Consider the following 14,038-nt stretch of genomic DNA (forward strand, 5'->3'; position numbering starts at 1 on the left):
CAACTGCCTGCCTACGCAAAGGCTCAATATGTGAAGAAACTGCAAGTAGCGAATTGCCTTAATATACTTCAAAATATTCTATGGAATAGGTGGTCAATCCCCAAATTAAATCCTCTCTGCAATTTAAAGCAGGGGTCAGCAAACTTTATCTATAAAGAGCCAGACAGTAAATAATTTCAGGTTTTGTGGGTCATTCACTATTCATTTAACTACTCAACTCTGCTGTTGTAGTGTGAAAGCAGCCATAGGTAATACATGAGTGTGGCTGGGTTCCAACAAAACTTTACTTTCAACCAAAGGTGGTAATCCAGATTTGGCCCTCTAGTCAGTTTGTTGACCCCTAATTTAAAACATGTAATTTATGGGCTTCCCTGGTGGCGCAGTGGTTGAGAGTCCGCCTGCCGATGCAGGGGACGCGGGTTCGTGCCCCGGTCCGGGAAGATCCCACATGCCGCAGAGCGGCTGGGCCCGTGAGCCATGGCCGCTGAGCCTGCGCGTCTGGAGCCTGTGCTCTGCAACGGGAGAGGCCACAACAGTGAGAGGCCCGCGTACCACAAAATAAACAAATAAATAAATAAAACATGTAATTTATTAAGTATATAAGCCAAACAAAACTCTGTATGAATAAAATATAAGGAAGAATAAGACACTATCTGAAAGCAATAGGATAAATAAATAAATTAAATAATTATAACCAAAATGTTTAGGTTGGTATCAAAAATACTTTGAAACACAAAATCTCACAATATGGAAATGAGAGATGAAAAACCTCTAATTCTTAAAAAAAAAATTATAACAACATAATAACTGATTTGTTCTGTGTTTTTTATCTGAATATAGGAAATATTGTGTCTGAAAAGCATATCAAAAGCCTCTACAGAGTAATTGTGACTGAGCCCAATTCTTACTTAATATTAATTCAGAGTCTCCTACTATAAAAAGAAAATATAAAGTCCAACAAGAAATTTGAGATTGTTTACTTGTCCTTACAACTTTGGTTCTTAAATGGAATTTTCAAAATGAACATGGCAGAGCTGCAATACATACTTTATAAACCATAAAATATGTAGGCAAGCTAAAAGGGGAAAAAAATTAAACATGCCATCATGTACTTGCTTGAAGCTCTTCTTTTTTCTGGGGCTCAACTGGCCAAAAAGGAGTAAATACACTACCACAACAAGAATCAGAAGACAAAAGGAGAAATTTGATACAGGAGACAACATTCACATTTGTTCTTCTTTATATAATCTAATTCGAAATGCACAGATAAAACAGCATTTCACCCATACAAGTTATACCATGAAACACACATGTTGATAAATGTTTCCAATATTATTTAGCAATAAAACCCTAACACTATATTTAAAGACCTGGGGCAGGGTAGTGAAATCAAACCATGATGCTCCTTCTTAAAATTTTGCTTTGGTATCCCCACCATTTTTCACTATATCAGTTTCAGCTTAAATACAAAAACTAAAGTTAAGTATCTGCGAAAACATATTGTCTTTCAGTGAAGAACGAGCTCAGTTCTGCACAACTACAGCAAATCTTTTAAGTATTTATCAAAGTACCCAAATACTAACATGTTTAACAGCTTTTGTCAAGAATTTTGACAGGCTATTATGAGAATTAAATAAGTTAATATGTTTGAAGTGATTAGACCAATACCTGGCATATAGTAAGCAGTTTTTAAGTGTTTAATGAATATAAATTTCATATTACTTCTGAGGTGCTAAGCAGAAATATGTACCACCTGTCACCTCTTTTTAAAGTAACTGATGACATTTTTGGATTTACAATTTAGCTCTGATTCTCTAAAGAGCCGAACAAGTTGGCTGAGCTCAATTTATTTGCTCACTTTGCTCTACTCCTTCCTACCATACTCACTTTCTTGGACCAAGAGCTCGGACCAACTGTGACACATTAACTGGAGTGAGGGGAAAAGAAGCAATCATGGTTCAACAGCATGAATTCCAGTATCCCCAATGTCAAATACTGAAATTATAGGCACTAGATCCTCTCAAGGAGGAGTCTTTGGAGGCATATTAAGAGCAGCTGAAATGTGTATACAACCATTAATTGTCACTGATACATCCATTTAGTTTCAGTAAGCGAGATGTAATTAAACATTGTTATCTCTAATTTCTCTTACTAAACTTTTAATAACTCAGGACCACTAGACTAATAAATGATAAAGAAAAGTGAGCGGAAAAAAGTTTACATTTCCTCTTCAAAATATTGGAAAGGGGTAAATAAGCACATAGAAGAATTCTCACTTGGCTGGACATCTGCTTGTCCTGCATAGCTCAAGTCAGAATCAGAACACCTGAATGGCTCCAAAAAGTTCTCAGACTTGGTAGGTTCATCTGACCAACTGAAGATAGGCATGTTATGGCTTATGACATCTGGTCCATATTGACAATAAATAGGGAAAAAATAGGGTGGTTTATTTTAATCATCATTTAAGGGCAAAACAAAACAAAAAATTCCACTGTGGTCAGACGGTAGTCTCTAAATATACATGATTTTTAAAAATTTCTTTCAAAATATAATGTTCCAAATGTATTTTCAATGTTAATTTCTTTTAAAGAAAGAAATTCATTATAATTAAATGCATGATATTAAGTATACATTTTCATTGTTTAATCCACAAACACTAGGATTCATGAGATTGAAAATTATTTTTGCTGCTCTTCCTAGAACAGTACTACTTTCTAGTCACCTATTCCTAGGAACAAAGCTATCAGCAAAATTTTTGCCTGAGAACATTAAGATACAATGATTACTAGAATAAACTGGTACCACATTAGGTGATACCATGATAATTTGCATAACTAGTTTGCCTCCCTATTATAACTTCCTAAATGGGTAATTTAAACAAACAAACTTTTCCCATGAGGTCCTGTTTGTTTGCCTTTCTGTTTCCAACAAAATAAAGTTAGATTCCAAGAAGTTAATAGGTCTTGATACTATGACCTTTTGAAGAAGTTGGTTTACCCATAAACAAATTTGGATTAATGGCTTAATTCAGTTGTATCTACTTAGCTCTAAAACTACAGGAAAATGACACGTACTTATAGGGCAATTGTTTAAAATTGTGAACAGGTAGCAACTCTAGAATAGTTATTTTAAAGTGTCATATTAATTCCTCCTAAGTAATTTACACTTGACTTCTAGGTTATTCTTAATTCAAAGCTAAAAATACCACTTTTTGTTTTATTCCGAAGATTACTTTGTCACATGCTGACACAGTTATCATAGACTGAATCTCAAATTTATATTTCCATAAGCATGATAAAGATCTTAGAGAAAAGAGTAATTTTAGTCAACAGACTATCACTTATAAACATAATTAGTATAGTAGGAAGCTCTTAAAACGACAGGCTGGATCCCTTATGCTACTCAGTAAGTTTGGAGCCATCTTTTTATTAATATAACATAGAAATTATAGCAACAATCTTTGCCTGAGCTAACCAACATTAGGAAGGGAAAAGCGTTCCAAAAATTTAATTCCTAACTCAAGTGGTTAAGGAAAAGGATACTCTGGCTAATTATGGCACATGAATTGCCAATTTTCAAAGAATTAGAAAATGATAAAATACATATTGCATGTTATACTAAACATCGTTTAATTTCTTTGATATCACAAATACCCTGTATTTTTTGGAACCTTGATATGTTATAATACTAAAAGACTTTTCAATAAACAAAGCACCAGCTCTAGTCCCTATAATTCCTAATAGTTCCAAAAAAAAATCATTCTTAGTATTCTAAGTACCAACATTTCTTCTAAGTTATAAATACCAACATTTCTTCTAAGTTATAAACACAAAAATGAAAAAACTGTGGGTGCATTTCTTCCTCTCATTCCTCAACCTTCCCTTACTTCTCACTTTTTTTCCTGTAGAGAACCTAACATCCTGCCAAGGAAGTTATCAAGAGAAGGGTTCAATTCTGAAATATAAAAGACAATATAATGGGAAAAAACAGTTCTCCTACAGGCTTTTAGAAAACTTCCACTAGTGGCAACTTTTAACATTTCAAGTTTTCACAATCACAGAAAAAATGGGTTAATAAAAGTGCCAATTTGGGGGCTCCCCTGGTGGTGCAGTGGTTGAGAGTCCACCTGCCGATGCAGGGGACATGGGTTCGTGCCCCGGTCCGGGAGGATCCCACATGCCGCGGAGTGGCTGGGCCCGTGAGCCATGGCCGCTGGGCCTGAGTGTCCAGAGCCTGTGCTCCGCAACGGGAGAGGCCACAACAGTGAGTGAGCCGCGTACCGCAAAAAAAAAAAAAAAAAAAAAAAAAAGTGCCAATTAATCAAGAATAATACTTGGAGAGTTTTTAGTTACCTTGGATTTGTATTATCTAAAACTGCTGTTCTTTCCATCTATTTGTACATATAAACAAGAGTTAACTATATTATTCATTAAGATACAGCTTTTAGCAAATGAGCTTAACTCTTGATGAACTCTAAAATCGCTCCTCATGGGAAAATTTTATTTTTAGAAATCATCTGTTCATCTCTTATATGCTTTGCATCTTGAGAGGCGAAGAGGAAAAAAACTAGAAACTTTCAGTTTGAAAGTGTGTATGTGTGTATTAAAGGTGAATGGGGTAAAGAGTTCTCCTTGTAACACCATTTAAACTATAGCAACTATACCATTGAGCTAAAGCATGGCAAATTATGTCCATAACCCCCCACAATGTAAAGCACTGCTTCCAGAGTTCCATGGGACTTTTAAAAAGTCAAAACATAACAAATGAGAAAGAGAACTGATTATTAACTCCTAGACATTCCCAGATCTTTTTTTAAGGGTGTATATTTTCAAGAAAATGATCTTCCTTTTAACTTTTCTGAGAAAATGTTTCTAACTTTTTTGCAATAATGTTTCAATGACAATCAGATCTAAACATATCAGATATAAAAAGAGCTACTTCACCAGATATTTAATATTTAATACTTACCTCTCTTTCTATGAGATGATGCCAAGTCCAAATCAACATTTCGTCTTCCACTCTGTTAAGTTAAAAATAAATAATAAAATTTAATTGTGAAAATTATTTAAGATTAAGATTTAATAGAGTACTAAATAAAATAAAAAGTAATCTGCATAATTATAGCAATGTGCTACTTATTCACCAGTCAAGTCAGGCTAAGAACAAAAAGTCTCTAAAAACCCACTGAAAACAGTTCAGGCACATGACTCTGAGATACTAAAACACAAAGTCAATATGCACATTAATTAACAGTGTAAAGTAGCAGAACTTTTTCTTTGTTGTCACCTTTTTCTTCTTTGAAATCTTTGTCTTTTATCTTTCTAACACAGTATGATCTCTTATTAATACCCTCTAGATGCCTAAAGCCCCTGTAGCAAAGTCCCATTTTCCAAAATCACTAGTTGTTCTATCCTCACTTTCCATTCTTTTCAAAACTATTAGCCTTGGCTAGGTGTATAGAAGAAGAGAATCTGATGAACCCACACTAACAGGAGAATAACACAGTCCTAAGCTTTCTGGTAGTATTTTAAAAGACTTCAAAATGTTTTTAAAACCTCTTAAAATAAAGAAATCTCAAATGGTTAAACTGCAGTCAGCTTAATAAACAGTGAAGGCTTTCAGGAAGAAAGGAAGTATATTTGTGTGTGTGTGTGTGTGTGTGTGTGTGTGTGTGTGGTGGGGAGGCACTGGTGACAACTATCTACTCTATGTACAGATAGCCATATACAAACCCATGACTTAGATTTATGCACAGATTTGACATTATGGTCTCAGCAATTTCAATTGCACTTTATCACACAATAAAAAAGTTGGTGGCAAAGTAGAAAGGCTGCAGAAGTGACTGTTACAGACCCATTTAGGAAATGTCATTTAGAAAATTTTTTCCTGGTAATACATATAGACATATGTACCCACATTGTGGATAAATACATTCTGTTTTACATATACACACACACACACACCAGAAATAAGTATGTTCCCAGGCCATTTGATGCTGGAGAAAACACCAAACAGTTGTCACAACAGTTCCTGAAGACAATGCCATCTCATGCAATATAACATTTTTATTACACAGTACCTTTGCCATGAGGGCTCAAGGAAGAAATTTATCTCAGGTCTCAGAACCAGAAATATCTGAGTTTTTCTTGAAAACCTGGTTTTTATCTTTTACACATTGTGAATCATGCAACTCGTGTTTTTCCTATTTGCTGGCCGATCTCTGGCAGAACATCACAGGATAGGTGTAGAGGTGTACAAATCTTACTCAGGGCTTTATTTTCCTCTCTCAGTTCCTTTTAGCCCTAATTCATTCTTTTATACTTTTATAAATAGTATTTATTTTTGTATGCTAAATCAAATCCTTTGTGAAAGAGGGCGGTAGGGAAATGAGGGAGGTAGATTAGGAGAGCATAGTAAGAAATGCTGGTAAGTATGACATGTGTCAATCAAACAGTTAACTGTGTAACTGTTGACTTAGGTTTCTGTGGTCACTAAGACAGAGTAGATAATATATCACATAATACGCTTTACGAAAGAAGGTTAAAACTCAGATTTAGCATCAAGCTGGTTAACTTCAGTTATTTTAAGAAAGCATTTCATTCACTGACAATTCAGGATAAACAAGTACTACCAGATATCAAAGACATCAATGATAATCCTAAATAACCTCAGACAGAAGGGTAACATAATTCAGCTGGAAAACCCCCCACTGCCCCCACGGCTTGCTCCTCTTCGTCTACAGGAGGCTCAGCCTGAAGGCTCAGCCCAAGTCTCCTCACCCACAACAGAATCTGCTCTCTCTAGTTCTTGACTTTTCCACCTTTTATGACACAATCTTTCTAAATATTCCATAAGAAAAGTTGATTAAGGGTCCATCTTTCCCAAAAATGTGTTTCTTAATCTTTTTAAAATTCTGTAGAACCTAGACGTGGCAATTATATCTAGGTTCAACTCACCTCCATTTACCTGTCTTCCCATTATGTTTTGAAAACATAACTTTCAACATGTTTTAAATTGTATTACTAAACTTGTTGTTCACAACAACCCCGATGAGGCAAGCATAACAGGTAGTGGTATTCCCCATTTCAAAGATAAAAATGCTGGAGCTCAGAAAGGTTAAGTGTCTTGCCCCAGGTCAAAATCAATAGAGTCTATTGTGACTAAGTCAGATTTCATTGTTTGCTTCCAAAAAGTACGCCACTTTAACTACATTTATCCTCATCTTTTAACTTTCATTTCAGTTGAAATGAATTATCAATCATTTACAATATGCAAAGCACAATGTAGGAGACATGAGGGACATTAAAAAAAACTCTAGACCTTCTAAGAGGTCTACTGGAAAGAAATACTAATAATACATAAGTAAGTCCAAAATGAGACAAACCATTAGTGGTTTATTATAGATACTAACAAACTGCCATGTAAATAACAGACAGAGTCACTGTGAGTAATCTTAGGAAAGTTTTCTGGAAGAGATGACATTTTAACCAGGCCTTAAGAGAGAGGCAGGACTTCATCAACAAAACCCAGGAGAAGGACATTTAAGGCAAACGATGCTTGAGCAGAGGCTCAAAAGGTATGTTTGGAGTCTGGCAGATGGACTACTATGCTATGGCAAAAATGCAGATTACCGCAGGGGAAAACTGGCTTCAAAAGCAGGCAAGCAACATTTTCCAGAATCTTTGATTTCTGGGTAGGCAGTGCAGAGTCACTGAGTTTTTTTTTAATAGGAAGGTAGCATGACCAGCAGGTGTTCTGTTGTTGTTCTTGTTGTGTTTGTGTGTGTGTGTTTTTTTTTTTAAATTTATTTATTTGTTTTTATTTTTGGCTGTGTTGGGTCTTCGTTGCTGCGCGCAGGCTTTCACTAGTTGCAGCGAGCAGGGACTACTCTTCATTGCGGTGCGCAGGCTTCTCACTGCGGTGGCTTCTCTTGTTGCACAGCATGGGCTCTAGGCTCACCGGCTTCAGTAGTTATGACACACAGGCTCAGTAGTTGTGGCTCACGGGCTTAGTTGCTCCGTGGCATGTGGGATCTTCCTGGACCAGGGCTCAAACCCATGTCCCCTGCATTGGCAGGCGGATTCTTAACCAGTGCACCACCAGGGAAGTCCGTTGTGTACGTTTTTAAGAGCTCTACCTCTGGGAGCAGTATCAAAGGAGAAGAACTGGAAAAAGTAGGGAGATCAGTTTGAAAACTACCAGTTCACGCAAAAGTAACAAGGGCCTATATTGAAGAGTGGAAAGAACAAATAGGCACAGAAATTTTACCAAAATAGATTAGACAGACATTCATTCGCTCAAAAAATATTTAATGACTGCCTACTGTGTGCCAGGCACTATAGGTACTTGGGATACAGCAGTGAATAAAACAGCAAAAACTTCTATCCTCAGGGAGCTTATATTCTAGTGTAGACTAAGAGAAACTGATAAATATAGCAAATAATGTTAGGTGCCAGGGGGTGAGGGGGACAGAGCAAGGCAAAGCAGACAGAGAGTGAATATCTGGAAAGGCGAGCAAACTGCAATTTCAAATAGAGTGGTGAGGGTAGGTGTCACTGAAAAAGTAACATCAGAACGAAGACTTGAAGCAAGGGGATTTGCCTACAGACAACAGTATTCCAGTCAGAAGAAACAGCCATGTAAAGGCCCTATGGGGAAGTTGTGTGGTATGTTCATGGAAAAGCCAAGAGGTGTCAGTGTGGCAGAAGGAGAGTCATCAAGAAAGAGAGTAGCAGCAGAGGAGATCAGAGAGGAGTGAGGCCAGGATATGTAGAGTCTTATAGGCCCCTGCAGGGACCTAGGCTTCTACTCTAAGAAATAGTAAAGTCATTGGAGGTTTTGAGGAGAGAAGTGACATGATCTGTTATAAAACTGTCACAGGGCTAGGAGACTAGATAATGAGACTGATCAACTTGGAAACATAAATGGACAGAGAGGAATCTCAGTAGACGGCAAGACTGGGAACGTGAACTGGGAGCACAGAAATAATAACGGGAATGAAGAATAAATGGAGGAAGAACAAACAAAAACATACAATGAAACTTGCTTGAAGACACTGTTCAACTTTCCTCAGAGGAGGAATCCTTCACGCTTAGAAGTTTCTTTTAAACAATAGCTTCATGTTTATGTAGCACTCTATACTTCTCAAAAATATTTTCACACCCAGTTTCTCAATTCATAAGAGAAGAATTTCAGAGCTAAAAATGAATCTCAATCCAAAAACCCAGAGTTTCCGTTTGAGCTATCATGTGACATGACCAAGGTCTCAAAGCTATTCATCAGCAGGATCGGGTTCAGAAGCCAAGTCTAACACATTACCACCTACACAACAGGCACTACTATCCTCATATCATACAATGGGACACTAAGGCCCAGAGAAGTCAAGTAGTACATACAGATTCTCATATAAGGCAGAGGATCAGCCAAAATGAAAATCCAGCTATCAACTCTAAGTCCAAAACTATTCAAATAGAAGCTATCTATTAGACAGCTTTCATTCTATAATTTATTTTACCCGTCACACTATAGCACATATTACTTTCTACTCCTTATATAAATCAGCATTGCACTTCTTTGATTTTTACCTTAAATGCCTGCAGTTCAGGTCCTGAGGCTTTTTTGATAGAGAACTGAGAGCTACTGAAAGATTTTAAGTAGAGGAGATATAAACAGATTCGTATTTCAGGTATATTATTCTAGTGAAATGTTGAAGATGGGCATAAGACAAGAGATGGGGCAACCAGTTTGGAGAGTTTTGTACCAGGCCAGGCAAAAGAGAAGGAAAGTTTGAGACAGAGCAGTGGCAAGAGGGATGGGCAGGACATAGTACAAAGATATTAACAGTAAAATTTTCAAGGTTTGACTAATTGGACTGTGGGGAGTGAGGAGGTTGCAGGGACCAGGAATTAAGAAAAAGTAGAGTCAAGGATGAACCCAGGTTTCCAGCCTGGGTAGTTAATAGTAACACTTACTAAGATAGGGAATGTGAGAGAAGAGGCTTAGGAGAAAAATGAGTTTATTTTTGAATAGGTTAAGATTGTGGTCACCTGAGATGTTCAGGTAGAACGTCCATCAAGGAGTCAAATACGTGAATTTGGAGTTTAGGAACAAGTCAGAGCTAAAGAGAGATATCTGAGTCACTAACATAGAGATGATAAATACCTATGCAATATAGTTATCTCATTTCTCTTAAAAGTTCTTTTAAAAAGGTTTTGGTATGTCTAAAACAAACGTATATTACTTACTCTAACCAAAGTCTTACGTTGCTATACAAAATTCCTTCTTTACTAAATCTAGGTATACCTACCAGTGCGTAACCCTCTTCATCTGATTCAGGCTGAGACAAATCAGATTCACTCCTCGATTTGATCAGTCTATAATTTGGACTTGCGTGGATTAGCCGGCTCTCTGCAGTAAGACTTTCACTCCTGTCTCACATGCACAAAGAAAAGTTTTTCGATTTGGGACTGTTAGTGAACATAAAATTGAATGGAACTAGCAGCACAGAGATAAAACACACACACAGTGAGGAGTAATTATGTCTGTCAATGGAAAACCCTGGCTCTCAGTCAGGTCTAAGCACAAAGTCCTTCTCAATTACATCAGAATAACTTCCATGCCACTAAATTACAGAATTATGCCAATCAACTACTGTTGTTTATATGTGTGAAAAATTGTGCCTCCTCATTTCATCAGAAATTTATACGCCAGGCTGAATTAGTATCACTCTTTACATTAAATTCATCCTTGTCAATTTGTATTTCCTCCTCCATGTCTGTGTTAATTTCAGAATACAATAAGTGAGAATAAACCATTTCAATGCATAAAGAAACAAGGAGAGGAGAGAAATGTTTTAAGTTTCTAGTCAGTCCCACCTGGTCATAAGTCCACCCCCTTCAGAGGCACTTGTGGAAGGCTGCTGCAACTGTCCTTCTTCCCTTCGCTTCTGAAGCTCATCAATCACAGGACTTACTCCTAATATTAACAGGGCACATCGATGGATCACGGAGTTGCAGGCAGCAGTGTACACATCCTGACCCTCAGGAAGGTCTGTGCTGACCCTTCGCTCTTGCTGAGACTGAGGAGGTGGATCATCAGCTCGAGCCCCAGACCCTGCCCCACTGTTCATTCTATCTCGATCTCGGCTACGAGCTACTTCACGGGCTGAGAGGAAACACTGAAAGATTTCTGTAACATGTAACACAAAAACAAGGTCTTAACACATGGGGAGAGAAGAGCAAAGAAAATAACAATAAAAACAGTCAAAAAGTTTGGACCAAAAACTTATTGAAAGAGGGAAAATCATTTTTTAGACATTAAATACTAAGTAACTAAGTTAAATTTTATCAAAAATACACGTATAACATTAAACTTTTTATAAAAATTACAATAGGAAATACTTATGCCTTTACAGAATTTAGATTTGGTTGATTCTATTTCTACTCTTATGAGTTTGATCAGTGGTTTGCAAAGTGTGGTTCTAGAAGAGCAGCATCAACATCATCTGGCACTTGTTAGAAATGAAAAATACTGGGCCCATCCCAGGCTTTCTAATCAGAAGCTCTGGGCATGGAGCCAGCAATGTACAGTTTAGCAAGCCCTCCAGCTGATTTTGAAGGTCATTAAAGTCTGAGAATCACTGGGTTAGATAAAAATAACTGCCTATTTCTGAAATGTTCACAACCTTGGTTTGAAATTGTCAGGTTACAAAAGAAACAGACAAAAGTTAAGTTGCATTAGTTATAATGAAGAGCCCCCTTTCCCCTTCCGAAGTCCATATAATTCCTAATACCTACACTTTGTTGTATTTTAAACATATTACATAAGCACAACCATTAAAGGTCTTTGCTGAAACAGAATCTGGTTATAATAATATGGCCAAGACGGCCCCCAGAGTCAAATAGTATCACCAGGAATGTCCATCTTATGCCAGCTCTTCCCAATTCACAAGTGTAAAAAGTGGGTTTAACAAGGTTCTGATGCAGTGATAGGTATTTCACAATAGGAAAAGAATGTTTTACTCAAATTTAAGTGAAGATGGTATTTTTAATGGGGAACCCAGGCAAGAAAGTTAGTAAAATACTAGATTTGTCTGTTAATATGGAAGTACAAACTTTAAAAATGCATTTGTATATTTCAAAGTATTATTATGACAACATATTCATTATGCTGTTGAAAGTCCCTTATTTCTAAGAAAATCAAAGCAACGAACTAACAGTCTAGAGCTAGAAATCAGTTAAAGTAACTAAGAGAATGGTTACTGGAATTTGAGGCAGACCTGGTTCTAATTCTAGCTGCTACGAACAGTGGCCCTAGGCACATAATTTTGCCTCCTTAAACCTCAGTTTGTCCATCTTTAGAACAGGGTAATACTAGAAATCATCTAAGACGGAGAGGATTATGAGTTAATCTATGTGAAGCATTTGACCCAGTGCCCAGCATATAACTGATGCTCAAAAACGGCAGCTAGTTTAAAAATTATTACTCCCTGGGTAACTATTACGCTTTCTTTTAATATAATTGAGGGTTATCTTTTGTTACTGTGCTTTCCCCTTTGGTCTTTGCTTTTAGGAATTTCTAAACTAAGTCTTAAGTTCATCTGTAAATGTTCCCTCAGCCTAGGTTTTAAAATATAATTATTCTCTGGGAATTTCCTGGCGGTCCCGTGGTTAGGACTCAGTGCTCTCACTTCCAGGGCCCAGGTTCAATCAATCCCTGGTTGGGGAGCTAAGATCCTGCAAGCCATGCAGCACAGCAAAAAAAAAAAAAAAAAAAAAAAAAAAAATATATATATATATATACACACACACACACGTTTTATATATATATATATATATTTTAATATATATATAAAATTATTCTCCACCTCCTCATCTCCAATCCCCTCTTCTCCATCTGAACCTTATATTTCTCCTCTTGTTTTAATGGGTTTTGGCCTTGTTTTGAGTCACCTCAGAATCATTTTTAGAAGTATGCACAACACAGATAAATTGATAATAAAGTAAGTGTCAAATTGACTGAAATATATATACAATCTCAATACCAAATGCATAGATGGCCAAAACGTTTTAGGCTACAAAAGTAAATATACACTTTAACTTGAAACAGCCAGATCACTCAAAAGATAACAAAGCTTCCATATTTCTCTTTAAACATCTAAATGATTACATTGTAAAACTATCTGTAGCCTTGTAATAAAAAAGTATGAAAAATGTCATTCACCAGCCAATAATATTCTCATGTATATTCTTGCTCTCTACTGAAATCAGCAGTGCAGTCAGTGGGGGAAGTTTATAATTTAAAAAGTTCTACATATGGAAAATAATTGGGCTCTCCTAATAGGCTTAGAAAGGGGCTCTCTTCCTCACCACCCAGAGGCCAGCCAGGTGAATGGACAAGTTGGTACCCTCCAGAGAACATGCTTTGAATGTCCCTATCCAACGACTCATGGGCATCACTTCATAAATGAGACTCAGTGGAACAGGTACTGTTTCCAAAAGCCTGCTTCCAGAGCTTTTCAGCCCAAAACATGCAATCCAACAGCTTCAGAACAGAACTAGCAGTTGTAAGAACTGAAATGTAGCTAATCAGATCATCAGGAGAATATCACACCTCTTTAGAAAAACTGTAAGGAAATGTTTTTGCCTCTCTCTTCTACAGTCAGTTTCCCTACCAAAAAGAATGCCACAGTGTGTATCTGTAAAGCAAGACGGATATACTCACTGCCAGCTGTCATCACTTCGTGTTCCCGTTCTTCCTCCTCATCCCCCGGCTCTGGATGCCCCTCTTCCCTATCTCGCTCAGCCTGTTCTTCCATTTCAGCTTCTTCATCAATGGTCCGGGTAAATGAATGCTCCTGAGGATCAACATCTGCAGAGTCTTGGTTTTCCGAGATCTTAAAGAAATGATCAGAGCTACACTGAATATATATATTTTTTAATTTTGAAAAATATCATTAAAACCTTGACTTTTTTATCATGGAAAATAATGCTAATAGCAGTAATAACACATGAATTTTACCACAAAAACAAAAGATATA

General features: G+C 36.9%; 1 protein-coding gene across 1 annotated transcript in view; it reads right to left on the reverse strand.

Moving 5' to 3' along the window:
- HERC1 (HECT and RLD domain containing E3 ubiquitin protein ligase family member 1) overlaps positions 1-14,038 on the reverse strand; it is a 215,496-nt gene that overhangs the window by 98,469 nt on the left and 102,989 nt on the right. Inside the window, exons 22-25 of the mRNA XM_082852538.1 lie at positions 13,723-13,894; positions 10,875-11,187; positions 10,307-10,427; positions 4,969-5,020 (exon numbers count right to left, since the gene is read on the reverse strand). Of these exons, the coding sequence (XP_082708664.1) occupies positions 4,969-5,020; positions 10,307-10,427; positions 10,875-11,187; positions 13,723-13,894 (658 nt within the window). The remainder of the gene's footprint in view (positions 1-4,968; positions 5,021-10,306; positions 10,428-10,874; positions 11,188-13,722; positions 13,895-14,038) is intronic.

This window comes from Leucopleurus acutus, assembly GCF_964270905.1.
Source record: "Leucopleurus acutus genome assembly, chromosome: 1".
NCBI lineage: Eukaryota > Metazoa > Chordata > Mammalia > Artiodactyla > Delphinidae > Leucopleurus > Leucopleurus acutus.